Source organism: Cervus canadensis, chromosome 1 (genome assembly GCF_019320065.1).
Source record: "Cervus canadensis isolate Bull #8, Minnesota chromosome 1, ASM1932006v1, whole genome shotgun sequence".
Classification (NCBI taxonomy): domain Eukaryota; kingdom Metazoa; phylum Chordata; class Mammalia; order Artiodactyla; family Cervidae; genus Cervus; species Cervus canadensis.
Genome location: NC_057386.1, coordinates 17161201 through 17187308, shown reverse-complemented (window position 1 = coordinate 17187308; position 26108 = coordinate 17161201). Strand labels below are relative to the sequence as shown.

General features: G+C 51.8%; 1 protein-coding gene across 1 annotated transcript; it reads right to left on the bottom strand.

The window, feature by feature from the left end:
* Nucleotides 1-575: 575 nt before the first annotated feature.
* On the bottom strand, nt 576-24853 carry WNT9B (Wnt family member 9B). Its single transcript, XM_043466010.1, has 4 exons — nt 24722-24853; nt 6549-6802; nt 5736-6001; nt 576-4898 (listed from the first exon to the last, which is right to left on the bottom strand). The coding sequence occupies exons 1-4, from the start codon at nt 24799-24801 to the stop codon at nt 4425-4427; spliced, it is 1074 nt and encodes a 357-aa protein (XP_043321945.1). The 5' UTR covers nt 24802-24853; the 3' UTR covers nt 576-4424.
* Nucleotides 24854-26108: the final 1255 nt, after the last annotated feature.

The window sequence follows — 26108 nt, the reverse complement described above, 5'->3', positions numbered from 1 at the left end:
TGTGTGTCTCATGCCTCCTAGGGGACCACAAGTCCCTGAAGGCTCCTGCTCTGCTTTAACTTGCCCCCCTGGGGTGCCCCAGGAGGTCACCCTGCATGGCTGGCCACAGGCTGTGGGCACTAGAAATACTTGTCATCTCCAGGAGGGCACCTGGGCTCTGGCCTGGTCCTACTTGGTGTATAACCTTTGGTGGGTCACCTCCTTCCTCTGGGCCTCGGCTGACCCAGGATCTATAAAATGGGATGATCCATCTCTGTGCTCCCTCCTTCCAAGAGGAGGCAACAATGCAGAGGCAAGAAGTCATACTTTGCACACATAGGTGTGTCTGAGTCCTTTTGCTGTTTACCTGAATCTATCACAACATTGTTAATCGGCTATGCCTCAATACAAAGTCAAAGTTTTTTAAAAAAGAACTCATCCTTTGGCGTTCATGCACTCTGTGTTCTAATCCTGACACCATTGCTTGTCATTCGGAGCCTTCACCCCTCACAGCCTCTGTTACCTTGACCATGAGATGGGGGCGGTCATCGCTATAAAGTGAGACAAAATAGGTACCAAGAGCTGACATGAGGTTTATTGATTTATTGTCTCTCTCTCCCATTAGAGGGGCAGCCCCATAAGGCAGGGACTTCGTCTCCTTCCCTGCTATACCCCAGCACCCCGGCTGGTGCCTGGCGCTCAATGGGAGCTCCCTAAACCACCATTGACTGCCTGGATGAACAGAGCGGGTGGTTGACACGTGACGGCTCCCGCTGTGGTTCTCAAATGTGCTGAGACATAAAGCATTCGAAGTTCATGATTGTTGAGAAAGGAAATTCGGGGAAGCAAGAAGTAATCTTCAGGGCTGGTCTGTCTGTCTGTCTGTTGGCCAGCAGAGGACACCAGAGAAGCTGGGTTTATCCGAACCAGGGACAGACATTATGTGCCCACAAGAGCCAGCAACATGCATGAGTGAGGTGTGTGTGCTGAGGTGTACTTGGCAAACTAGGGAGCCCCCATGTATCCTGTCTAATAGGGCTCCCTCTCTCCAGTTGACCATGGCCAGGGTGGGAACGAAGGACCAGCAGGCCAGTGTAGCTGGTTTTACAAAGAAGCCAGAAATCCAAAGGAAAACAAATCATTTTTAAAGGAAAAAACACAGGGGCTTCCCTGGCGGTCCAGTGGTTAAGACTCTGTGCTTCCAATGCAGGGGGCAAGAGTTCGATCCCTGATGGGGGAAACTAAGATCCCACAGGTGGTGCAGTGTGGCCAAAAAAAAGAAAAGAAAAACACAAACGAGAGCAAATAAAACCCATCTTTGGGCCGGGAGGGGCCCCCAAATACAGCCAAACCCTCTCAGGTGGTATGGGCAAAGGGAGGAACTGGAGTAGCCTCCACGGGGTCCTCAATTCTCTAGGCCCCTCAGGCAGTCCCAAACCCTGAGACACAGAAAATGCTGACATGCTGTCCAGATCAAGAGGCAGGGTCAGACACAGCCTGGGGGAGCAGTCACTTCCTTGGGTTCTTGGGCTCCGGGTGTATCCAGACTTTGGGGCTCCCAGGTCCAGGATAGATCAGCTGCCATCACTTGGCCCATGTCGATGCTCAGAAAATATTCAGTGAAAGGACCTCTTCAATGTGACTTCAAGCACAGCCCTCCATCTCTCGGTGGCATCTATAAAATGGGTCATGATGTTGCCGCACCTATCTCACACAGATAAAGGGGAATCGAGGGAAACTAGAGGGACCAAAGTGATTCCGAAGATCAAAAGTGCTTTACAAATGCCAAGTGTGGTCATCCTTGTTATCATTATTATCATGAGCAGGACACTTTTTCCAGAGCAGAAGAAGGGGCCTGGGACCCGGAAGAGCTGAGAATTTACAACGACTTCACAAGGAGGATCCGGATGAAGCCCATCGGAGTTCATGCTCAGAGAAGATGCTGCTCACCAGCTCCAGGACAGAGCCAGCCAAGGGACATGGAGTCTGCCAGACCTCTTCTCTGGCCACTGGTGTCCAGTTCAGTGGGGACCCCAATCAGGCCAGCTGTATTTCCCCAGATATACACAGGCTTCCAGCAGAATACACAACCCCCACAGATGCTGCCCATAAAATATAGAAACTATATAAATAACATAAATATTCTCTTATATATATCTTAGCTATATAAATTATTTTCTTTTGCCCTAAAAACTATATATATATATATGCGAGGTAGACAAAAAATACCCTGTGACTGTTTCCCTTAATGCTATAGAATGAGGGGTCAGTGGTCACTGGTCCCAGGGGCCCCAGTCGGGCTGAGATGGACCTTTGGGGGCAATTAGAAGACATGGGGTGGGAGCAGGGAAGGAGGAGAGGGGAAATGGCTGGACAGTGAGGACCTGAGAGGCTGAGGGGCCCTGAACCGCATCCTAGGCCTGGTCAGTGTTACTGGCCGGTCGTGGCCTCAGTCCCTCAGAGTCTACCTTTTATCTTCCTGCCACCCATGCACTGCTGGCCGTGGACCTGGGATGCGAATGGCATGTCAGAGGATCAGGTCCCCTCTTCCTGCTGCCTCATGCCTCGGGCTGAGCCATGGTAGTGGCAGAGCTGGGGTCTCAGAGGAGAAGGATGGATCGGGCAGGCAGAGAGAAAGTCTTCATGCGATGGGGGCGTGGAGGGAACTGGGGAGACAGCACTTTTTCCTTCTTCTCTTCCTGCTAAGATGTGGGCCCACTGCTCGGGTCAGCAAAGTCACTCTCGGGAGAGGTCTAAGGTCAGTAGGGCTTCTCATCAGAGCCTCTGCAGCCAAAGATCCTTCCAGCATCCCTCAGGAGGCTGCGTGATCCACCGAAGACAGGGCAGGGTCTCCTTGCCCTCGGAGATCACAGGGAGCCCCCGGGGGCTGCTTCCTGGGGCTTGCACAGACGGTTTCTCAGCACTTGGCTGATTCTGAAGTTTCCTGTCCCGGCAAAGGGTCAGCAACTCTGGGTTCAGGGAGAGAGGAAGCTGACAGAGGGCGTGGCAGGGCCAGCAGAGCAGCCAAGGGCGTCCCGAAGGAGGTCACTTCCTCCCGGCTGGCATCGGGCCCTGCTATGGGAAAGCACACGGCTTCCAGCGAAGTGACCCCTGCAAAGTCTGCATCCTGATCCAGAGAGGCGTGTGCCACTGAATGAGAGTCCTCAGCCTGGCAGGTCCCAGGGGTGTGCCTGCGTGTTGGAGTGGGGAGGCCTGTGTGTACCCGTGGGTAGTACCAGCTCCTTTCGTGTCCCTCCCAGGGCCTTAGTAGGTAGCCCTGGAAATGTCCACAGTATCAGAAGGAATTAGCAGCCACTTCTCTTCCTCAGCAAAGAGCCAAGGTGGGGGGCCCTTAGTAAATGAAAGGGGCCCCCAAAGAGCCCAGCTTAGCAAACACTTCCCATGTTTATAACTCCTGCCCAAGCAAAAACCTTAATTAGATGAGTAGCTGTAGAAGTAGAAATGTAACTGAATCAAAACTCATACACCAACTCTCGTATATCATGAATCCCAGCTATGCAGGGCCTCACCGCACACGGTGACCCCGGCCACAGGGAGCTGACCCAAGTGGGCTCCTGGTGGGTGCTGAGAGACTGAGGGGTCTCTGTCCCCCTGGGCGACCTCGGTGTACTATCTGAGCCTCACCCTGGGGACTGGCTCTTCTACTGGGCTCGCGTCCACTGGTGTTTTTACTGAGCAGCGCTGGTTGGGCGTGGATCACCCAGCTCTCAAGGTGAGAATGAGGACTGGTGGAGGCATATTTTAAAAACCAAATCACAAGGATCCAGGGCACATATCTGACTCCTGCTTTCCTTTCTCCAGACCAACGGCTCCGACCACCTGGCCTTTCCTCCCATCTCTAGCACAGCAAAGCTCCAGGGTGGGGAAATGAAGGTGCATGACTCCTGGGGTGGAGTATCACCTGGGTGGGGCCTGAGGACTGGCCTGACCCATCCCAGCCAGACTCCAGCCTTAGCTTCCAGCTGACCCTGCCTCCCTGGGCCTTCTTGGCCCAGAAGTTCACCTCCCAACCTCTGGCTGTCTTTAGGCCACTAATCCCAGGATTCGCGACGGGGAGATGTACTCTCTCCCCTCTCTAAAACCTCAGTCCTGCCCTCCTCTGGGTCTCCCTTCGTTCCCTCCATATCCTTTCCACTCTGCCCTCCTGGCTCCAAGTCCTCAACCAGGCGGGGGACCCTCAGGTTCAGGGGTGGGGCTCTCCTTGCCGAGAGCTGAGAGAGGGGAAGACTGATGGGAGCCAACGGGGAGAGGCGTGTGAGTGTGCCGGCACGCACGTGGGTGATCACACGCATGCCACGTGCTCCGGCCCGGGCTGGCGGGAGCGGGGTTGCAGCGGGGAGCGGCTGGACGGCTGGGTGGCCTGGAGGCGGCCCGGTGCCCCGGCAGGTCCTGGCAGCGCCTGGCTGGCGCCCTGGGCGGCGGGCCTAGTGCTTACAGGTGTACACAAGCTCCTCCCGCACACACTGCTGGCATTCCACGTAGCAGCACCACTGCACCCGGCAATGGCAGGAGAAGGCCGCCAGGCGGCTCTGGGTGTCGTAGCCCCGCCCGCAGCACAGGCTGCTGCAGCTGGCCTCGCGGGAGCACAGCCTGCCCCCCGTGCCAGGTGAGTACTTGCTGGGCCGGCAGAAACTGGGGGAGTCCTCCATGTAGACCAGGTCCCCAGGCCGCGGCGCCGGGCCCTTGGTGGGGCTGCCTGGGCTGGCCGGTGCCCACAGCTCCAGGCGGCCCAAGGCCTCGTTGGTGGCACTGGACACCTTGACGGCCGAGTCGTAGCGCAGCTTTAGCACCTGGCCCGTCTCGCGGAACGGGGACAGCTGCTTCCAGCAGGTGCGCACAGCGCAGGAGCCTGACACGCCGTGGCACTTACACGTGGTCCGGAGGCCACTCTTCACGGCCTGTGAGGAGAGGCAGGAGGGAGGTGTGGTCAGGGGCCCCCCGGGCCGCAGCCCCCAGAGCACCAACTGTGGCCGGGGAGCCGCAGGAGGATGGGAGAGAGACAGGGGAGGTCTACATGAGGTGGGCAGCTAAAACTCAAGCTGGTCCATGTGGCACATTAGCGCAAACTAGCTCTGGGCGCCCCTTCTTCTGGGCAGAGACGGTCCTCACACCTTGGTGAGAGCAGCGCGGGCTGGATCTCACCCCCAGCACCTCCCCTGGCCTGAAGTTCCTGCGGAGCAGACAGCACAACTGAACACAGCAGCCCTGGTTTACACCAACTCAGTGATGAGAACACAGGACACTGAACTCAGTCTCTTAAAGAAATGGAGCCCGAGCTTCTCCCAGCTTCCTGGTCCCAACAGACCTGGATAGTTTTTGCCCTCCAGTCTTTCCACTGCTGTGTGACCTCAGCTAAGTCCCTTCCCCTTTCTGGGCCTTTTCTGTCTTCCCATCTGTAAAATGGAGGAGGGCCAGGGGTTGTACCAGATCACTTTTCAAATAGCATTGGCTCCTAGGCCTCCAGGAAGGCCAGTGCTTGGAATGAAGACCCTTCTCCAAACACGTTCCTGCCTCACCAAGCCAGGCTCCCACCTGCTGCCCATCAACCTATGACGCCCAGGACTCTTCCCCACTGCCTGGTACCTGACAATGGTCCAGAGTAGATGCCCAAGGAACACCGGCTGAAAGGATGAGGTTCATCCTGGACCACCTCTGTGTGTGTCCTGGGGGGGCAGGGTGGGTACTGGCCTCCTAGAGACCCAGCTCCCCGGCTCTGCACCCAGCAATGCGCTCACCTTGATGCCCACGTGGGTGTTGTGGGCGTCTACCCGCGCCCGCAGGTCTTTGCTTCCTCTCTTGGGCCCTAGGAAGTTGTTTAGGAACTTGGTGCTGTACTTGAGGTTGTCGCCACACACGCCCCACTGCCAGGCCTGCCGGCTCTCGAGACCCGGGGAGTCATCACAGGTGCACCGCTCCATGCGGCCAGCGCTGCAGGCCCGGGCCAGAGTGTGCGTGAGGGCGGCCGCGGACACCGCATAGAGGAAGGCCGTCTCCTTGAAACCTGGGCCGGGGGGTGGGATCAGAAGGGAGGAGGAGAGTGGGCTCAGGGGCTGTGAGCTGCTCTCTGAGGATAGACGGGCTGGAGGGAGGGGCTGCTGTGGCGAACAGGACAAGGGGCGTGTGACCCCGAGGACACAGTTCAGGGCAGTCGCCCTGTCTCCCGTCCCTTAAACTCAGGCTGCAAGTTGCTGTCTAAATGGAGCGTCCTGTTCCCTGTGGGGTGTGTACCCAGGTTCTCAGGGTGGCAGGATGGGGGCTGCATCTCTTACTGAACAGATGAGAACACAGATGCAGAGAAAAGTGGCTTAGGCACCTGGTGAGTGCCAAAGTTGGGCTAAACCACTGATCTTGACTCCAAGGTGATGCGCGAGCAAGTTTGACTAACCTGTTTCTGAGCCGGGTTCATAAGAGCAACGTGGACTGGGGACAGGGGCCTGGGGAGTGGGAAAGGCAGCCCTCCTCCTCTTAGTCCTCCCCCCACCCTCCTCCTCCCAGTTCTCCTCCCCGGTCTCCTTCTCCTCACCCTCCTCCCCAGCCCTCCTCCCTACCTCTCTTGAGCAGCCCTGTCCTCCCCTCCAGGCTGCAGTTCCAGCGCTCATGCCGGAACTGAAATTGGCACTCGAGCAGGCTGAGGTGTGCGGCGTCCTGCAGGGTCTCGGCCAGGCCTGGCTCCCGCCGGCAGAGCTGCTTCTGCCGGCGGGACAACTTCAGGAGGTCGCACTGCTTCAGGTGGGCCCCACCCTGTGCCGGAGCAGCGGTGCCCAGCCCGGGGAAGGGCGTCAGGACCTCCCGCCCAGTCAGGCTAAAGGAGGCAAGAGAAGGGAGACCAGTGACCCTTGGGGGCTGTGATGGGGGGTGAAAGATGACAATCCCTAAGGACGGGGGGCAGGTGAGGGGAAGGGGGCCTTCTTGGGGGCTGCATTATTTGGCCTTCTGGGAGGGAGACTGACCCCATTTTACAGAGTAGGAAACCAAGGTGCTTATAACAAGGGTGAGTGCAAGATCTCAAACTCAAGTTTCCTGGAAGCCAAAGTCTCTGCTGTTCTTATCCACCTTATTTACCAAACTTGCTGAGTCAGAAAAATCATATGGCATGCTTATTTAAAATACAGATACCCAGGACTTCTCTGGTGATTGAGTGGGTAAGCCTCCATGCTTCCAACACAGGGGGTATGGGTTCAATCCCTGGTTAGGTAACTATGATCCCATATGCCACATAATGTGGCCAAAAAATAAAAAATTTTTAATTAAAAAAATTTTTTTCTTTTAAACTCAAAAAAAAAAACAAAAAACCCACAGATGCTTAGGATCTATACTTAACAGTTCTGCTTCTCTTGGTCTGGAATAGGACCTGGGAATCTGTACATTTACCACTTTCCCTGGGCAGCATTGAGAATCAGGGCAGTTTGGGAAATAGTGCGTGTAGTTATTAGCTGCTTCCAGGAAGGGAGAGCCATGTTGCTAAGAGGGGGTGGCAGAGGGATGTAGACACTGAGAAGGTGTCCGGCCAATGGCCCTGGCATCCCTCTCCCCCTTACATTAGGTAGCTGCCCAAGTAACACCATGCCAACCTAGCTTGTCTCCATAATCCCCATAAATCTTTAACCATCTGGCCACTCCATGTCTGCTACCAAGAGATACTTGGGGAATACCCGAATGAATGGAAGATTGGGAAGATGGAGAGATGAAGGAAGAAGGATGGGTGGATGGATTGACAGGTGGATGCAGATGAAGAAGCTGCATTTCCATCAGGCTATCAGCCCCTGACTTATTCCGCTGTATCTGAAGTCCAGGGGTGCTTGAGTCAGGCTGCCACGTTCTAGTGGCTTGCCTGTCATTTCCTAGCTGTCTCATCCAGAAGCACTGATTTTTCTCCTCTGGGAAGTGGAAAGAGTGATCCTCTCCACCTCCTGTGCTGCTGGGAGGGTTGTATGAAAAGTTACTAACCACAGAGTCTGGGACTTGCTGTTTCACTTCCCCCCTAGCTGGAGTTTCTCAACTCTTTCCTCTTGCAAGATGCTTTACTCTCTAACCTGGCCAGATTCTTCCCATTGTCCAGATAAGGAAACAAAAGTTTTAGGTTTTACAAAGAGGTGATGACTAGCCCTCGTTTTACAGCAGATCAGCAGCAAGGTGAGGACTACTAATAGAGATCACCTTCCCTCCCCCCAGAAGCGATCCATGAGATGTTTCTCCCAGTTCAAGTTATCTGCTGTTTCCTGGACCCTGGTGGCCCTCGATGTGGGTGGAACATATACATCAATCTGGCAACCAGAATGCAGCCCCTTTAAAAAGATCAAAGGTGGAAGCAGGTGCCGGCTCTTAAGCTCCTGCTTGGATGTGACACTTGGCACTTGTGCTCAAGCACCACCAGCCAAGGCAAGCCCTGTGGCCAAGCCTTGAGTGGTCAGAGAAGCCCACATCCCACAGAGCCAAGGGCATGGCTCTCCTGTTTGGAGCCACCTGCCCCTGCCAGGACATCTGGCTGGATGCCACACCCTGCCTGTCTGCCCCAGGGAGGGTGTGGGTCCTGGACAGGCCCCAAGTGCCCCCAGAGAGTACCCGTAGATTCCAAATCCATCAGGTGCAGTCAACCCAGTGTGGAGCATATCTCTGAAACCCCTGAGCAGAGACAGATGCTATCAGGCTCCTCCCGGCCCAGCCTGGCCCTGGGCTCCCCTCCTAGACAGGGTGAGAGCAGGGACCCGTTAATCATTAATCTGGGGGCAAATGGGTAAATTTCCAGTCCACCAGGTCTACACCCAAACCCCTCCCTGCAATCTGGCAGGAAACCCTCCTTAGAGCTCGATCCTTGGCAGGTCCAGAGCAGAACTTGATGTCAACTCCAGCCCAGGAGGCCCCACCCTGACCGGCCTCCGGTGTGGAGGGCAGCTCGGGGGCTGCAGGAGCAAACGGCGCAGCAGCCATCTAGCCCCCAAATGTCTTCCTCCCCACACCAGCGGTGGGTGTGAAGGACAATTTCTGCTCAGGCAGTTCTTGTGTTTCAGAAATTGGGACCTCCCTTGTAGTAGTGATTGACAGGTGAGAGGACAAGCAGGGAATGCTGGGAACTTTTGGCCAACAGGGCTGCACATCCTTCAAGACTTGTCTCAAATGACATTTGCAGAACAATGGCTATTATTTTTATATCATTAGACCTATATTATATAATATATAACTTATATTGTACTACACAATATTATCTACCATGGTTTTGGTTTTTTTTGGCTGTGCTGCATGGCTTGTGGGATTTTAGTTCCCAGTCAGGGATTGAAGCTGGTCCTGGCAGTGAAAATGCTGAGTCCTTATCCCTGGACCACCAGGGAATTCCCGTATCTACCATATTTTGAGTGCTTATTACTAAGTCCCTTAAATTACTCTTGCAGACACCTGTTGGGTTGGCTGCCTACCTGGTCTTTCTACCTCCATGGTTACCCTGTCAGCCATTTTATACCATGTGACCTTGCTGCTCTGGCCTGTTGATTGGACTACTGAGGATCACATGACCCAAGCTGGGCCAATCCATTCTTTCTCTGGAAATTTGGAATTTGACTTAGAGCACACAGTTGCTTTTTCTCTCTTTCTTTGGGTGACTGGGCTTGTAACTCAGAAGATAAAAAGAGAAAGCTGATCCAAAGAGAGAGAAAAAGTGAATCAAACACAGAGAGAGAAGCAGAAGTGAGAATGGGAGGGAGAATTTCGGGACCTTTTCAGTCCCTGGCCCCAGAGTCTTCCTGTGGTCATTTCTGTTCTTGCTTGAGACACTCCTGTCTGGAGAACAACATCAAGGCTGGGAGTCAATTTGTCTAATTAAGCGTGTCGTCCCTGATCACCACCTCCTGACAACTGTGGAGTACCACACTCCCTGGGCTGTCCTTCTGAGCTCGGCTCAACAAACACCTTTTCCCCCATCAACAGTTCCTTGTTTTTTTTAATTTCATGTAATTGACCCTGTGATTGATGGCCCCAGGAGTCCAGTATAAAGTCGGTTAATTTTATTAGCAGTAATGACACTTAGTAGCGATTAATGGTCAGGAAAGGCAGTCAACCGTACAGGAGCCTCAGGCCACACTGGGCTCTGGTCTGCCCAGGGTTGCTCTCAAAAAGGCCCCCCTCACAGCCTCAGGGACCCCCTCAAGGGCCTAGAAAGACAGTTGAGAGACATACCACCCAGTTTCCCTTTTACTGGGTTAGCCAAAAAGTTAGTTCAAGTTTTACTGTAAGATGTTATGGAAAAACCCGAATGGCCTTTTTGGCCAACCCAACACTTGTTTTCTATGTTGTAGTCTGGGATCATTTTTCCTTTTTAGAAAAGTGCTGTGACATTAAACTTGGAAAATACCTCAACTGGTTTCCTTAAACAGTGCTAGTAAATGCTGTAACACATGCCCTATAGATGCCAAGGCATCTGCTAGAGATGGTTTCTTCTTGGACCTCAGGAGAATTATAGGTGTTGCAGGTTCCAGTCTGTTCCAGGGTCCATGGGCATGATCAGTTCTCCTTTAAGAAACCATCCTTTCTGGCACCCCAGGCCTGAGAACCCCACCCACCAGGCCTTTATGCAAAAATCTCCATCCCCCACGTGTTAGTTGAGCTCCTTGAGGTTCAGATGAACAATCAGAGATGAAGTAAGCATCAAGACAAAACCTGTGGTTGTAATGAAGACACTGCCCCCTGGTCAGGTCAGATGCTATCAACCAAGCAAGTGACCAGTGCTCAGAACTGAAGCACAGAGGATGGATAATCTGTGAGACTTGCCAATTGCCCTTCCAGACTGAGGAACAAGAGTGCCTTCAGGCCCCTTCCTGACTCAAATGCTCCTGAGCCACACAGGACAACTCCGCCTTCATTGGTTGTACCTGCTTTGGCCCAGCTGGTCTGTCTCCCCCATTCCTTTTTCCTGTTGGGCTCTCTCAGCCTGACTTTCAGCCTCTCACATCCCATTAGGAAAGAAATGACCCCATGTGACCAGCTCCATTCTCCTCTCCTCTTTGTCCCCAGCCTGTGCCCCTCTGCCCTCTGCACCCTCAGCCAATGACCCTTGGTGCTCAGGATGATAAGACCAGAAGTCCCCACTCACACACAATGAGATGCCATTGGCTTTGGCCCCAGAGACTCTCCAGTCACTTCCCAGGCTACCTTGTCTCCCTCCAAAGTGGGAAAAAGTCAAGGGTGCCCCTCAGGACTTCATCTCACATCCCACCTCCCCAAGCCCCCCTTGCAATCACCTGGCCTTTCCTACCCCTGCCTCCTTTCGCTTTGTCCAAGGCTCACCCCATCCATAGTTTTGGCTAAAGCTGCTCCATCTAGGGCATTTCCCTGCAGGTCCAGTGGTTAAGAATCCACCTTCCAATGCAGGGGATGTGGGTTCAATCCCTGGTCAAGAACCTAGGATCCCACATGCCATGGAGCGACTAAGCCCATATGCCACAACTACTGAGCCCATGCTCTGGAGCCCACATGCAGCAACTAGAGAGAAGCCCACACACAGCAACTAAGACCCGACATAGCCAAAAAATAAATACAGAATTGTTTTTTGTTTTTTAAAGCTGCTTCATCTGGGATGACCTTGAAAGAAGCAAAAGCAGGTTCTCCCAGGCTTTGGGGAAGCATTGGTCTAGCATCAGCAGGACCCCAGGGACCACCAAACCCATGAGTAGAACTAGAAGTTCTCCCTGGAACGATCACCCACAATCTCTTAGAGTGTGGGGACCCAAGGACCCTCAAGGCTATGTAGCCCTGGGGAGTCTGGTCCCAGGTCTGCCCTCACTCATTGGCGACCCCAGGGATGTCCTCTCAGCCCCAAGCTCATTCTAGACAACAAATACACCTTGTCTAGAGGGAAAGCCAGACCAGAGCCAGACTGCCTCGGCTCAAATCCCACCTCCACCTCTTACCAGCTGTGCCACCTTGGGCAAGGCGCTCACCTCTCTGTGCCTCACCTGTGACATGCAGACATCACAGGACCTTTCACATGGTTGCTGTGAAGACTGGGCTTCCCTGGTGGCTCAGAGAGTAAAGAATCCACCCGCAACGCAGGAGATCCAGGTTCCATACCTGTGTCAGGAAGATCCACTGGAGGAGGGCATGGCTACCCACTCCAGTACTCTTGCCTGGAGAATCCCATGGACAGAGGAGCCTGGCAGGCTACAGTCCATGGGGTCACAAAGTGTCAGACAGGACTGAGCAACTAAGCATATTGTGAAGATTAAATGAATTAATATCTGTGAAGCTCTTAGAACAGTGCCTGGCACACAGTAAGGCCCAGGTCATTGGAGCTTACAAGAAGTGTAAGCTTACAAGAAGTGTCATTCTTCTTCTTTAAAAAAAAAAAAATTATGTATTTGACTGTTCTGGGTCTTAGTTGCAGCACACAGGATCTTCAACCTTTGTTGTGGCATGCAGGATCTAGTTCCCTGACCAGGGATTAAACCCACGCCCCCCCCTGCATTGGGAGCTCTGAATCTCAGCCACTGACCACCAGGGAAGTCCCGTAAGTGTTACTCTTAAGCATCTGCTATGTGCTAGGTGCTGTGCTGGGACATGCTGTCACAGCCTCAGGGTGCTCACAGTCTGGAGGGAGCCTGGCTGGACTCAGAAGCAATGCAGACTCTCCCCAGGGCCCAAGGGGCAGGGGAAGGAGAAGGCTTTGAACCAGCCCAGCTCCTGAGGGAACCATCAATAGCTGCTCAGGGGCTGGATCAGATCTCCTAACACCATCAGGGTAAAAACTTGACCCCAGCCAGGCTCCTCCTGCCTGCAGTGGGAGGCCTGGGGCGGCGAGGGGGCAGGAGGAAGCTCTCAGGAGCTCGCTGGAGAAGGCCGAGCAGGGAGAGCATTTCCCATCCCTGGGGGTGCCTGGCTCTGTTCTTCCAACCCCCACCCCCATCCTTGTTTCTGCTTGAGAGGGTCCGATGGTTCCAGAGGAGGCCACCCCCAGGATGTGGGTGGGTGAGCAGGTAGGGGGCACAGGACAAGACTGGCGGTTCCCAGGGCGCTGGGTAAGGCCAACCTGTCTGGACCCTTAGCTGGAGGGACCAGGAGGTGTGCCTGGCACCCGGGCCCGTGCCAACTGCAGGCAGTTACCTGGGAACCAGGAAAGCTTTGCCCTGCCTGGAGCATTGGCCTTGGCCCTGCAAAACCCTATTAGATCCTCCTGATAACAGGTTTCCGCTGCAGGGCCATTTGCATGGTTAAGTGGGCCTTTTGTGCTTTCATCTCGAATATCTCAGCCCACCTCTCCTGCCCTCACTAAGCCCCCCTAAACACACACACACACACACACTCCCCACCCCAACCTGCGCTCTCCACTCCCCACCTTTTCCCAGAAGGGGAGAGTTAGTGAGGGCAGTGTCTGGCCCAGGAAGAGGGCACATGGATCCAGGCAGTCCTTTTTCAGAGCAGTGTCGGGGTGGGGGGGAGACCCTCAACACCCCTGGCTCCTCTCCCCTCCCGTCATCTGAGGGGCCCTGAGGTTTACGCTCCTGAGAAGCACCTCCCTCCCTCCATCCTTCACATTCCTCTCTCCTTGACAAGACTCACTGTCACCTCATACTTCCTCCAAGAAGATGTCCTTAGTGAGCAGCCTTAATGGCAAATTTGGCAGGTACCGTTTCCCACCTTTATTCCAAGTCCTTCTCCCCACTCCTTTCACTCACTCATTTATTTAAATTTCAATACTGAGTATCAGCCTCAGGCCAAAGAAAACCAAAAGCCACCAGACTGCTCACTACATCCCTGTCTGGGTCCCAGCCTCCCTTTCCTCCCCAGCTCTCTGCCTCAGAACCTCGAGGACTGAATCAGTACACCTCCCCCTGCCCCACCCTGGAGCCCACCCCAGAGCCTCGTTCCCCAGCCCACCCCTGGCTCAGAGAGAAAAGAGCCTAGCCCAGCTGTGGGCTTTGTCTCTCCAAGAACCGCTCTACTTCCTGTTTTCCAGGGGCTGCCTGCGGAGGATGGCATCATGGAGGATGTGCTCAGGAGCTAAGTGGGCAGCGAGCAGCCCGCCCAACCAGCTTGCTTTGCATCTCAACAATCTCGGGTATTTAGAGCGTGGCTGGTGCAACATCTGTGGAGGAAATGCTTCCCGCTTCCTCCTCTTTTCTCCCTCCCACTCCACTCAGGCTCGGGCTGGAGATGGGGAGGGGGTCTTTGTCCCTAGCATGTACTGTACAAATCAGGTGGCATGATGGCTATGGAGGGATGGCCTCCCAGCCCCACACAAGTCTGGGGTGGTAAACATCTCCCCTAGTTCCCTGGCCGTGTCCAAATGTACATCATTTGAATCAGTACATTCTAGGACTGGGGAAACCCTTCAGGATCACCCAGTCCAGAAGTTTTGCCCTAATGCCTCCTGGGAGCTACCCCAGAACCTCCTGAGGACAGGTAGGAGGGCCAGAGGTTTGCCAAGTAGGTAGGTCTCTGTTTTGACTTCTCTGGTGCCCTGGATGTTCATCTAAGGGTTTTGGTTTTTTTTTTTTGTCTCAGATGACCCTGAGTTAATGGCAAGCCTGGGTCTGCACCCTGGGTCTCCCGATTGCTTCTATCAAGACTGACAGCTTCTGCTTTCCATTTTAATGTAATATTTCAGGGAAACAGAATCAGCCATCATCATAGTAAATGTCCAGGGTGATAGGAACATAAGATGGGTAGGATAGAAGGAATGGAAGCCTGGTCAGGTCTCCTCCTCGGGCCCCCTGGGCAGTTAAAGGGAGAGAAGGACCCTGGTCTAAAACTGAGTTTCTCTTTAGCCAAAAGTAAAAAATAAAACTTAGAGAAGTGGACTGCCAATTCATACTAAAGTGTGAGAGTCTGATATAATAAGGCCTGAGAACACACTTTGCTAGACAGGGGAAGTTGAAAGGAGTCTGGGATCATGAAGAGAAGAGAGAAAGGGGAAGCCTGGGGTGAGGAAGGGAAGGGGAAGGGAAAAGGGGGGCTGGAAGGCTTAAGATAAACTCTCACAACTTCTGGGGTTTCCAGGCCCAGTCCTGAGCCAGCAGAGGAGTACTAATAGTTCGGAGGACACAGCGTGGCAACTGCAGAGAAAAGCAAGTAGTCACTGAGGCTGTATCACCATGGAGCAAGCAACAACCCCCACCCCCCACCCCCGCCCCCAGCTCTGCTCAAACCATGGGATCTGGCTCGTGGGCTGGGTGACTTCTGCCAAGTTTTTCTAACCATGGTAAGCTGACCAACTAACCAGCTTGGCAGGCTCTTGGGTGGTCACCCTCCTCAATGCAGACAGGCAGGATCAGGTGGGGCTGTGGGCCCTGAGGGCTTGGCCCCTGGTGAATGCCCCATGTGCGACCACCTGTGATGAGGACAATTCCATTGTTTGCAGATGCTCCAGGAGGAGATGTCCCAGGCTGCAGGTTCCATGCAGCTTCCATTTGTCTGCTGCCGGCGGGACCCAGGGATGGCCCATGCCCCTTTACACCCCTCCTCTCTAAAGATGGCAGGAACTTCCACCTCGCCAAGAAACCCCTCTCTGAATAGGCCTGGTGAGAGCCAGAGTGGTCAGGACAGCCCTGGGGGATGGATGGAGTTGTAAGGGGCTTCTTTGGGAAGAGAGTAGGGTCTTCCAGGGCAAGTTCCCACGCTGGACTGTCCTGGATGCAGAGCCAACCAGGGCTATAGCAAAGGGCCCCTCCTCTCAGGCCAGGCTCTTCCCCCTCCCCCTGCCTCGGCTAAAGTAATCCAATCTCCATGCCTTTCTTCATGATATAGCTGCTACCTAGGTTGCCTTTCCCAGTCCAAAAAGCCCTCGTGGATCCCCGGGACTCATAACTACAGCCTTTTTCAACACTTGACTCAAAAATGCAGGGAATGGGAAAGGTGATCCTGAGGCTCCATCCAGCTTTAATAGGCTAAGATGCTTGTCTGCCTCTTCCAGAAGTCCTCCTTACTTGCCAGCCCCATCCCACTCTAACCATCCAACTTCTCTGACTTCTCTCGGTTTTTGGGGATTATGGCACCATTAGTTCTGCATGGTTCACACTTTTTTTCCTTCTTCCTCAGGGCTGTAGAGAGAGTCTCTCCAAGTAGCCTGTAACCCCCTTGGGAGAGGTCCTTGTTTCTCATCCTTGGAGGTCCCCCAGCCCCAGCCCAACACCTACTGACTGCATACATCCCTCAGATGGACCAAGCAGAGAGTATACGTCCAGGCTCTTCCTCAGCTTCTTCCCAGCCCTCCAAGGCCCAAATCACTGGCCTCCCTGATGTCCCAGTCCCAGGCTGCAGGGGTCACCCAGTGACCCCCAATCCCACCACAAAATCTTTCCAAACTCAAGCCCTGCTCTGGAAGGAAGGGCGTGGCTCCGGAAGGGCGTGGCTTTGACGGAGCTGCCCTGTGGCCACACCCTCCCCAGCCCTCAGACTGGGATCTGGAGTGCGCTCTCGCTGGTACCAGATCTCCAGGCAGCCTGGCTTCAGTCAGTCAGACCCTGACTCCCCCGACTAGCTCAGCCCCTCTGAACCTGTTTCTGGGGACAAGCTATGCTTGGTCAGCCATAGCCTCCCTTGATACGCAGTGAGAACTTGGCCCAGGTATTTCTTTAAAACTCAACCTGCACCTCCTCTCATGATGATGTTCTGGAAGTTTACTGCAGGTTCACAAAATTTCTACCATGATTCAGGACTCCAGGAAACTCGGACAACTACAGTTTTTTTTGGTATGGTTCTAGTGAACTCATGTGGCAGCAAGACTTGATCTAAACCAAAGTGAGAATACTTACTGTTTTTATCTCAACGCATAGATGTTTTTCTGCAAAAATAATCATGTCTGATTGCTGGGTGCTGCCCTTCACATTGCTAAGGATGTTATGTGATACATGGTATACATATTATCTTTAATACAAAAATAATATAATATGCATCTGGCCTCAAAGGGATGGTCACTATGGGGAAAGCGGAACTTCTCTGCTCTTACCCTTAAACTAGACTCTGGAATTTCCAGGACTGACTGAACATGGTGGTTTGATTTTCTCTTGGCTCTTTGAAAGTCTCCCAGTGAGAGAGTCTGGGCTTGAAGTGTCTGGCCCCCACCCCAGCTCATCTCTGTTGCCCCCAGGATTCCCACGGAAGGTCAGGTGTGGCTGACTTCCAGATTCTGATGGGGGCTCGCTGCTTTGCTTCCCGTTCCTGTCCAGATAGAGGCCAGGTCATGGCCAGGCAGCATGGGCTGAGAGGGTCATGCAGAAATAGCCAACGACAGGGCAGAGAGGGAGGTTCAGGGGGCAAGGAAGGGTCAGCAGAAAGGAAAGGGGACTGCCCACCCCGACGCTCACTATGGACCGGGAGGCAATGCTAGGGGTTGTGGGGGGAGCTGACCAACCATGGAGTCCCAAGACTTCTTCTTAAAGGATGCTATGCATGAATCCGAGACATGAGCACATAAAAAATTAGGTAACATACCTAGAGTTGAAGACATGTAGTGCCAGAGATACCTATGACATATGCCAAGTGAAAGAGGCTACAGGGTGGAGGACTCAGAAGGTCAGAGCTGCCCAGGTCTCAGCTGGGCATCAGCAGGAGAGAGGGATGAAGAAGTTGGCTCCGGATTCTAACAGACTAGAATTCAAGTCTAGGTGCTGCCAGTCAGTAGCTCTGTGACTTTGGGCAAGGCACTTGGCCTGTCTGAGCTTTTCCTCCCTATTCACACCTCTAAAGGAAGAGAATTCCACCATCACCTACCTCCTGGGATGTCATTTGGTTAAATAAGATTATACACATAAAGGGCATAGGAAGGATTCAAATTATACAATGACTGGGATAAAAGAGGAAGAGAGGAAGCAACAAATGTCAAAATGATGCTCCTCTACTTGGGATTCTCTAAGACAGACCACTAGATTTCTTGGACTCCATATATGTGGATAGCATCTCAGCACTTTTATATACACAAAACCCTCATAACAACCCTATGAGGTAAGGACTAGCCATTTTATAAATGGGAAAACTGAGGTCAGAGCAGCTAACTGACTTGCCCTGGGTCACCATTAGTAAGTGGTTGGCGGGAGGATTTGCACTCTACCCGTGTGATTCCAAGTCCAGTGCTCCTTACACTATAGCAGGGCCTTAGGCTGTGCCCCATCCTGCTTAGGCTGATACCAAAGTGAGGGTGACCCTCACAGCACCTGGCCCACCTCCTCCTGAGCACACAAGTCTAAAGGCACCAGAACCTCTCTTCCTTAGGAGCTTCCAGCCCAGGAGTCCCTCCCCACCCCTTGCTTCTCTTTCCTGTTTCCCTCCATCAGCCTCAGAAACTTCACCACCATCCATGGAGGAGGCTGGTTTGACCTCAACGCTAGAGCTCAGCTTCTCAAGAGTTAGAGTTGAGCTAGAGACGAGCTAGTCTAAATTCCTTTCCCAAATTCAGTGATTCTTATCAGTGATGTTTAGCTTGCAATCTACCACCCCAAAGCAGTAAAATTTCTTCCTTTCTTCTCTCTAACCCTGTTTTTCTCAGGACCCAGTCAATTCCTAGCACTGTTCCAAAAAAAAAATCCAAATACATAAAACACTTAGGAATAATTCTTAAAATGTTTGTAAGATCCATACACTGAAAATTACAAAACACTACTGAAAGAAATTTTAAAAGCTCCCCTAAGAGAGATATGGCCAGTTTATAAACCAGTAGACTCAATATTGTCAGAAGGCAAATTGACTTACAGATTCAGTGCAATCCCAAGCAAAATCCTAGCAGGCCTTCCTACAGATATCAATAAGTTGATACTAAAATTTATGTGGAAACATAAATTTTATAAAGGATCTAGAATGGCCAAAACAACTTTGAAAAAGGACGGGATGTATAGTACTTGGTTTCAAGGTTTACCACATAGCTACAGTAATCAAGACTGTGGTACTGGCCCAAAGATAAGCTTTGTTGTTGTTGTTTAGTTGCAAAGTCATGTCCGACTCTTTGCAACCCCATGGACTGCAGCAGGCCAGGCTTCCCTGTCCCCCACTATCTCCTGGAGTTTGCTCAAGTTCATGCCCATAAGCTTACCAAATAGATTAGAGAGTCCAGAAATAAGCCCTCATATATTGGGTCAATTGATTTGCAATAAAGATGACAATAAAGAAAGAATCACCTTTTTGACAAATGGTGCTGTAACAAGTTGATATCTACATGGAAAACAGTAAACTTCAACTCTTACCTCACACCATCCATATAAGTTAACCCCCCAAAAATCATAGACCTAAGTGTAAGTGCTAAAACTGTGAAGTTTCTAGAAGAAAACATAGGACAAAATCTTTGCAACCTCTAATGGACAGAAATTTCTTGAATGAGAGAAACAAAAAGCACAAACCATACAAAAAAAAGTTCAAAAATTGTACTTCATCACAATTAAAAACTTCTGTTCCGGAATTTCCCTGGTGGTCCAGTGGTTAAAACTCTCTGTTCCCAATGTAGGGGGCACAGGTTCAGTCACTAGTCAGGGAAGATCCCACATGCTGCATGGTGTGGCCAAAAAATAAATAAATAAAATTCCTCTGTCTAGAAAGAGTTTTTAAAAAATTTTGTTCTTTGCAAGGTAACAATAAGAAAAACGAAGAGGCAAGCTACAGACAGGGATAAAATATTGCCAGTAATTTCTGATAAAGGACTTATATCCAAAATATGTAAAGAACTCTTACAACTCAATAATAAGAAGACAAATAACTCAATGCAAAAGATATTCAAATGATGAATGTGCACATAAAAAATGTTCAGCACAGTATTCATCAGTGGAAAAATGCAAATTAAAATCACAATGAGACACCAATACATACCCACTAAAATGGCCAAAATTAAGACTGACAGCAGAAAAGAATATGGAGCAACTAGAACTCTCATACGTTACTGTGTAAAGTGGTACAACCACTTTGGAATACTTTATTCAACTATTTCTTATAAAATTAAATATATATACCATATGATCCAGAAATCTAGTCCTAGATACATATCCAAGAGAAATAAAAACATCTGTCCACTAAAAGGGATGTACATGCATGTTCATAGCAGCTTTATTTGGAAGAGCCCCAAAGTGGAAACAAACCAAATGTCCATCAACTGGTGAATGAATAAACAAATTGTGGTACATCCAAACAATAGAATACTACTCAGCAAGAAAAAAAGGAAAGTGCTACTGATAAATGCCACCATATGGATAATTTCAAAAACATTATTTTGCACAAAAGAATTCAGATTCAAAAGGCTGTATACCCTATGATTCCATTTATATGAAATTCTACAATGGGCAAAACTATCTAAAGTGACAGAAAGCAGGGAAGTGGTGACCTGGGGCTGGTGGGGGAGTGTTGACTGCAAACAAACACGAGGAGTCCTTTGAGATGATGGTGCAGTTCTGTATAGTAATTGAGGTGGTGCTTACATGGAGGCATATATTCGTTAAAACCCAAATCTTGCACTTAGAATGCATGCATTTCATTATATGTGATGTTGGTTTTGAAAAAAGATTAAGGTTGTGTCTTGCTTCTTCACAATGATGACACCTCTACAACCCAAGAAGATAATGAGAATCCCAGCAGCCACCAAGAGTGAGCCCATACCGAGCACTTGGTATGTGCCAGGCACCCTGTCAGGCCCTTTCATTTGTTGTCTCAAGCCTCACACCAGCCTTTAGGATGGGTATTATCATCACTCAAAGCTCAGAAAGATGAAGACATGTGCCTGAGGTCACACAGCTGGCAAGAGGCAAAGATCAGTGATCAGTGTTAGTTGCTCAGTCGTGTCCGACTCTTTCCCACCCCATGGACTATAGACCCCCAGGCTCCTCTGTCCATGGGATTCTCCAGGTAAGGATACTGGAGTGGGTTGCCATTTCCTTCTCCAAGGGATCTTCCTGAGCCAGGAATCAAACCCAGGTCTCCTGCATTGTAGGCGGATTCTTTACCATCTGAACTACTACTTAAGATTGTGCTTTCCTAAACCTATCTATACCACCCTTAGACAGGAAAGAAACACAAACATTGCAAAGGCCACACATGTACAAAGCACCACCAGAGTCAACTACAATTTTAACAATCGCATCCACATTAACTATTTCTGGACACAAAATTCTTGACTTAAAGACTGAACTGGATGACAAGGCTTATCATAGTCTCAGCTCATCACATAATACAGTGAGTATTCATTTATAAAACACCGCAGAAGTTAATATTTTCAGAATTCCCAAGCCAACTGAGCCAAAACATGAACTCTTGAGCAATCTTAGACTTCCAAGCCAGAGCCGTCTGGTTAGGGAACCTTAGGCCCTCCAGATGCTAAAGACCTTGGAGGCAAGTGACTTGACCACGGACAGCCCAGAGAGTAGTCTGGAGTTAGGACAAACCTTTCTACCTCCCATCCCACTGTCATCATGCCATCTATGGGAGCCTACCTGATACCTGAGCAGAGTTCATAGCATCCTATCTCACTATTCAGGACAGAGGAGAATGTTGGGGCCCCACCCAACCCACAATAGCCAAGAATGTCTAACAGAGTTAACCAAGTAGGAGATGGGGGCAACCCTCTACCCACTTCATCCTCTGCAGCTCCCTTGCAGCTGTGGCTCTCCTGGATGACCACATGGTATTAGCTCTGGTAGCTAATGCTCTCTGTCAAATGAAGAGCCCAGACTGGCCGCAGGACCTGATGTCTATGCTGCCTCTCCCACTAGCTCACTGTGTAACACAGAGTGAGTCACTGAAACTTTCTCACCCTCAGTTTCCTTTTGAAAACTATTTACATCCATCCTGTATACCTCAAGAATGGGTCTGAGGATCAGATGACAGAGGGGCTGAATAAGAAAATTATTTGTAAACTGTAATACTAATGATACTAATACTATCAGCAACACCAGGATTAGGTGCTAGACTCGCAAAAGCACCAGAAGCAGCTGCTGGCTCACTGACTTGGGGATGATGGTCCCTTCATCTGAAATATAGGAATAATACATGACCTGCTTGGAGCAGGGAGTTAGACCAGAGAAGCTTTGAGGGTCACTTCCAACTCTTAAGTCTGATTCTATGATTTTAAAAACCCCAAGAAGATTGGCCTTACCTGTTCTCCTGATGTTTGAATTTTATTTTATCAGGATGACAAAACACTTGATCTTATAGTCAGAAATGAGATTTTAAATGCAAATAATCTGGAGAAGGGAGAAGCACATTACCTCTTATTCTTACTACCGTGTGAATGACTGATACAGATTCCTTCCAGAGAGCAAATTCAAATAGTAGGATGGAAAACCTGGCCTGACTGAGTCACAGCAGGGCTTCCTCAGGGAGAATTTAGGCTCATTCCTGTCTGTTCTCTGAGACCAAACACATAATAGCACAAAGCCCCAGTTTTATCTTAATCTCTGAGAATGTATCTTCCTCCCCAGACTGGGGTGATGGTGGCTTGAGCGCATTTTGCCAGCTATGTCCAGTGGAGCTCACAACTTGGAAGAGGGACTCACACATATGATCCATCTCAGCCCCAATTCATGCTGGATCTATGATTTCCCTTTTCATTTCCAAGACTGCCCCGTTGCTTATAGCCCTCAAATTCTCACCCTGGGCACTGCCACAAACTCCTTTCCCTTCCTACCACACCAGCCTGGATGGTCTCAGCTTCCTGGAGCCCTCTCCTCCCATCTCACCTGGCCCTTGCCCCATCCTCAACTTGAGCCCAAGCAGACAAAGGGATTGTGAAAATGAGCTGATATCCAAGAGGCTGCAGGCACCATTTGCCCACCACCCCACTCCATTCCAGCTCAGAAACCCCTGTCAGGGCTGAAATATCAAGACACTCTACCTCATCGCCTTAATAATTAGTAGCATTAGTTGTGCATTTACTACATGCTATACCCTGTTCAGGCTTCCCCAGTGGCAAAAGAATCTGCCTGCAACGCAGGAGACCCTGGGTCAGGGTCTAAACAACAACAACAAAGACCTTGTTCTAAGTGCTTTACATGTACTAACTCACATGATTTGCTGTTGTTTAGTCGCTAAGTTGTGTCCAACTGCTTTGCGACTTTATCGACTATGACCCACCAGGCTCCTCTTTCCATGGAATTTCCCAAACAAGAATACTGGAGTGGGTTGCCACTATCTTCTCCAGGGGATCAGATGGATTCTTTACTACTGAGCCCCCAGGGAAGCCCGACTCACATGATACTCATATGAAATAAGCACTATTATCCCCATTTTACAGATAAGAAACTGAGGTACAGAGAGGTTAAGTGACTTGGCCAAACTCACACAGTTAGCAAGTAGATGGATCGGGGATTGAACCCAGAGACTGTGCCCGACCATTTTATCCTGTCTGCTGAGGCAGCAACAGTGCCTTTCCAAGCCTGGAATCATTGGGAAACAACATGAATGCACAGTGCTCTTGACAGAAAGCAGATAGAGGGGCTCAGTCGCACCAAGTTCGGCCCCTTCTTTGTACAAAAGGGGACACTGAGGCCAGAGGCTAAGTGGTCTTCCCAGCAAGCTGAGCCCAGAGCCCTAGGGTCTGGGCTGACATTACTCCCACCCCACCCCCTATATGTTTCAAGAGAGGCCATTGCCCACAGCCAAGGCATGTTTTAACCAGGGGTCATGACCTGGAAATTAGCCCACAGCCCTATTCCTGTGCAGGACCTCTCAGACCTTCTCTGACCCTTATTTGCCCCTCCCTGCCAGGTCCGTAAGAGCAGTCTCTGGCAGGTCACTTGCTTGGTGGTTTACGTTTTTTTTTGTTTTGTTGGCTTGCTTGCTTTTGCCTTTGCGTGAGGTCAGGCTGTAAGCCTCACCTTGATTTGGGTGAGGATCACAAAAAGTGCCCTGATTTAAAGAAACAGACTATATATTTAGAGCAGGCTTTGGGTGGAGGTCAGGAAAGTCCCTTCACACCCACGACCCCAACTCATACCAAGTCCCTGCAACTCAGGTTCAGAGAAGGAGGGTCAGTTACCCTGTAACTTGCTCTCCAAACACTGCCCGGTCCCACCCATTCTCTCCCCAGATGTCACCCTCAACTCAGAGCTTCCTTTTCCAATCATGTACACCACCTCCCCCTTACTCTCTTCGTCATTCTCCTAAGAATTCACCTGACGCCAGGTCTGAGATTTGGTTGGGTTTCCCCCACAGACGGTTCCCTCCTACTCTCCCCACGGTCCGAAGGTTTCTCCATCCCTTTTGGATCAGCGCGATCCCCTCCCCCGACCTCGGGAACAACCCACCCCGCCCGTCCAGCCAGCCCTCCGGGTCTCAGCTCCGCAGGGCTAAGGCAGAAGGTATGAAGGGAGCCCTAGGCAAGGATTGGTGGCTGGACAGAGCCTAGGATGGGGACGGAGAGGGCACAAGTGAGGATCGGAGAGGACGTCCGAGCGTGGGAGGGACTCCTTGGACCGGCAGGGACAGGGCGCGCCGGGGCGCACGGGCACAAGGTCCGAGACACCTGCAGAATCCTGGAGCTTGAGCCAGGATCCGAGACCCGGCTTAGTGGGCGGGATGAGGTCTAGGACAGGACTGGGTGAGAAAAGCGGAGGTGAAGGGGACCAGAGTTCGGACTCTGGAAGGTGCGATCCGGACCCAGTCCGGGAAGCCTGAGGAGTTCTGGGCACTAACTCCCACCCCGAGATGGGGTTGGGTACTAAGGTCTGAGTTCGAGATCCCGCCGGGGCCGGGGCCAGCGGAAGGGAAAAGTTGGCATTGCTGCAGCGGGAGGAGGGGGAGGCAGGCGGGCCGGGGCGCGGCGGGCACTGACCCGAAGTAGGCGGCGGCGGCGGCGGCGGGCAGCGCCAGCAGGCAGAGCGCGGCCAGGGCCAGCGCGGGCGGGGGGCGCATGATGCCGGCGGCGCGGAGCCCAGTCGCATCTCCTCGCGCCGCGCAGCGCTCGCAGCGCCGCCACCAGCCGCCCGCGGGGCTTTAAACCCAAGAGGGGCGGAGCGGGAGGCGGGGAGGGAACGGCGCTGGCGGCACCCAGCCCCGAGCGGCGAGCCCCCCGCCTCATTGGCCCCACCGACTTGCCCCGCCCCTCTGAGGGTGGGGCCACCTCTCCAGGTCCGCCCCTGCCCCGCCTCCCGGCCCCCGCCCACCCTCCCCAGGTGAGGGCTCACCTGATGTAGTGCGGGTCGGGGGACTGGGCGGCTGAAGGACCCGGGGATTGGAGAGGCAAGGATAGGGGTACGAAGCGGGGACCAGGGAGCTTTTGCCTTTCCGGGCGGGTGGAAGTACCCGCAGGATACCCTCCCCCAAAGAACAAGAGGTCGGGGCATAAAAGGAGAGAGGCGCCTGGAGTCTGAGAAGTCGTGTCTCATCCACTCTCCAGCCGGGTCGCTGCGGGTCCCTCTGCCCCAGCTCCGCGACACTGAAGGAGGGCCGGCTGTGGACACAGGAAAAATGCTAAGGGTGTCCTGGAACGGGGGTTCCCATGGTCAGAGCGGAAGCGGGATAAGGGAACCCAGTTTCTAAACTAGAGACGATCGGGGAGGAGGCCTCACTAGCATTAGTTGATGTTCATGAAAAAAAACCCAGGTTCTCTGGTCGGTGGGGCAGGCAGAGCCTGGGACGGGGTAGGGAAGGAACTTACTTTCCAAAGTGCATAGACCCCAGAACTTCTGTCAGACAGGATGGATATGTTCAGTGTTGGGCCATAAAGCTCTGCCTTGCTTTTTTTTTTTTTTTTTAAGTCTAACCCCAATTCCTGCAGCGAAAAGTCCAGTGACCAAGGCAGTAGGTGGCTCCCATCTGGGAGGGAGACACACAACAAATCACCCCGTCAAGGTTTAATGTGTTTTTGAGAGTGTTGAATACTGGGTCAAATCGAGCAAAACAAAACATAAGTCACACTGAATGTCAAGATCTGAATGTAAAGTTTCCAAAAAATCAACCATGTATGCAGAACATCAGGTGACAGTGACCTTGGCTTTGTGGACACACAAAGGTGCTGGGAGACTGGGGGAAGATGGGAGCTGCCATATTAACATATTAACAACTGCCATATTAGCAGCTATAGTGAGGCTCTCTGAGCTGTTTCCCTGTCCAACAAGGGCAGCGGTTAAGCAACGATCTTTAAAAATCACATCTCATGGTTCTGTGTATTGAGGCATACAGTCCAGTGTGGTGGGCAGAGACCTGAATTCAAATCATGG

What these genes read in the sequence shown, in the direction of transcription:
- WNT9B (XM_043466010.1), bottom strand. Translation starts at nt 24,801, where the DNA reads ATGCGCCCCCCGCCCGCGCTGGCCCTGGCCGCGCTCTGCCTGCTGGCG. An exon ending in GACAGGGCTGCTCAAGAGAG is followed by an intron (nt 6,002 to 6,548) that starts GTAGGGAGGAGG and finishes CCCCCGGCCCAG; the next exon opens with GTTTCAAGGAGACGGCCTTC. An exon ending in ACACCCACGTGGGCATCAAG is followed by an intron (nt 4,899 to 5,735) that starts GTGAGCGCATTG and finishes CTCTCCTCACAG; the next exon opens with GCCGTGAAGAGTGGCCTCCG.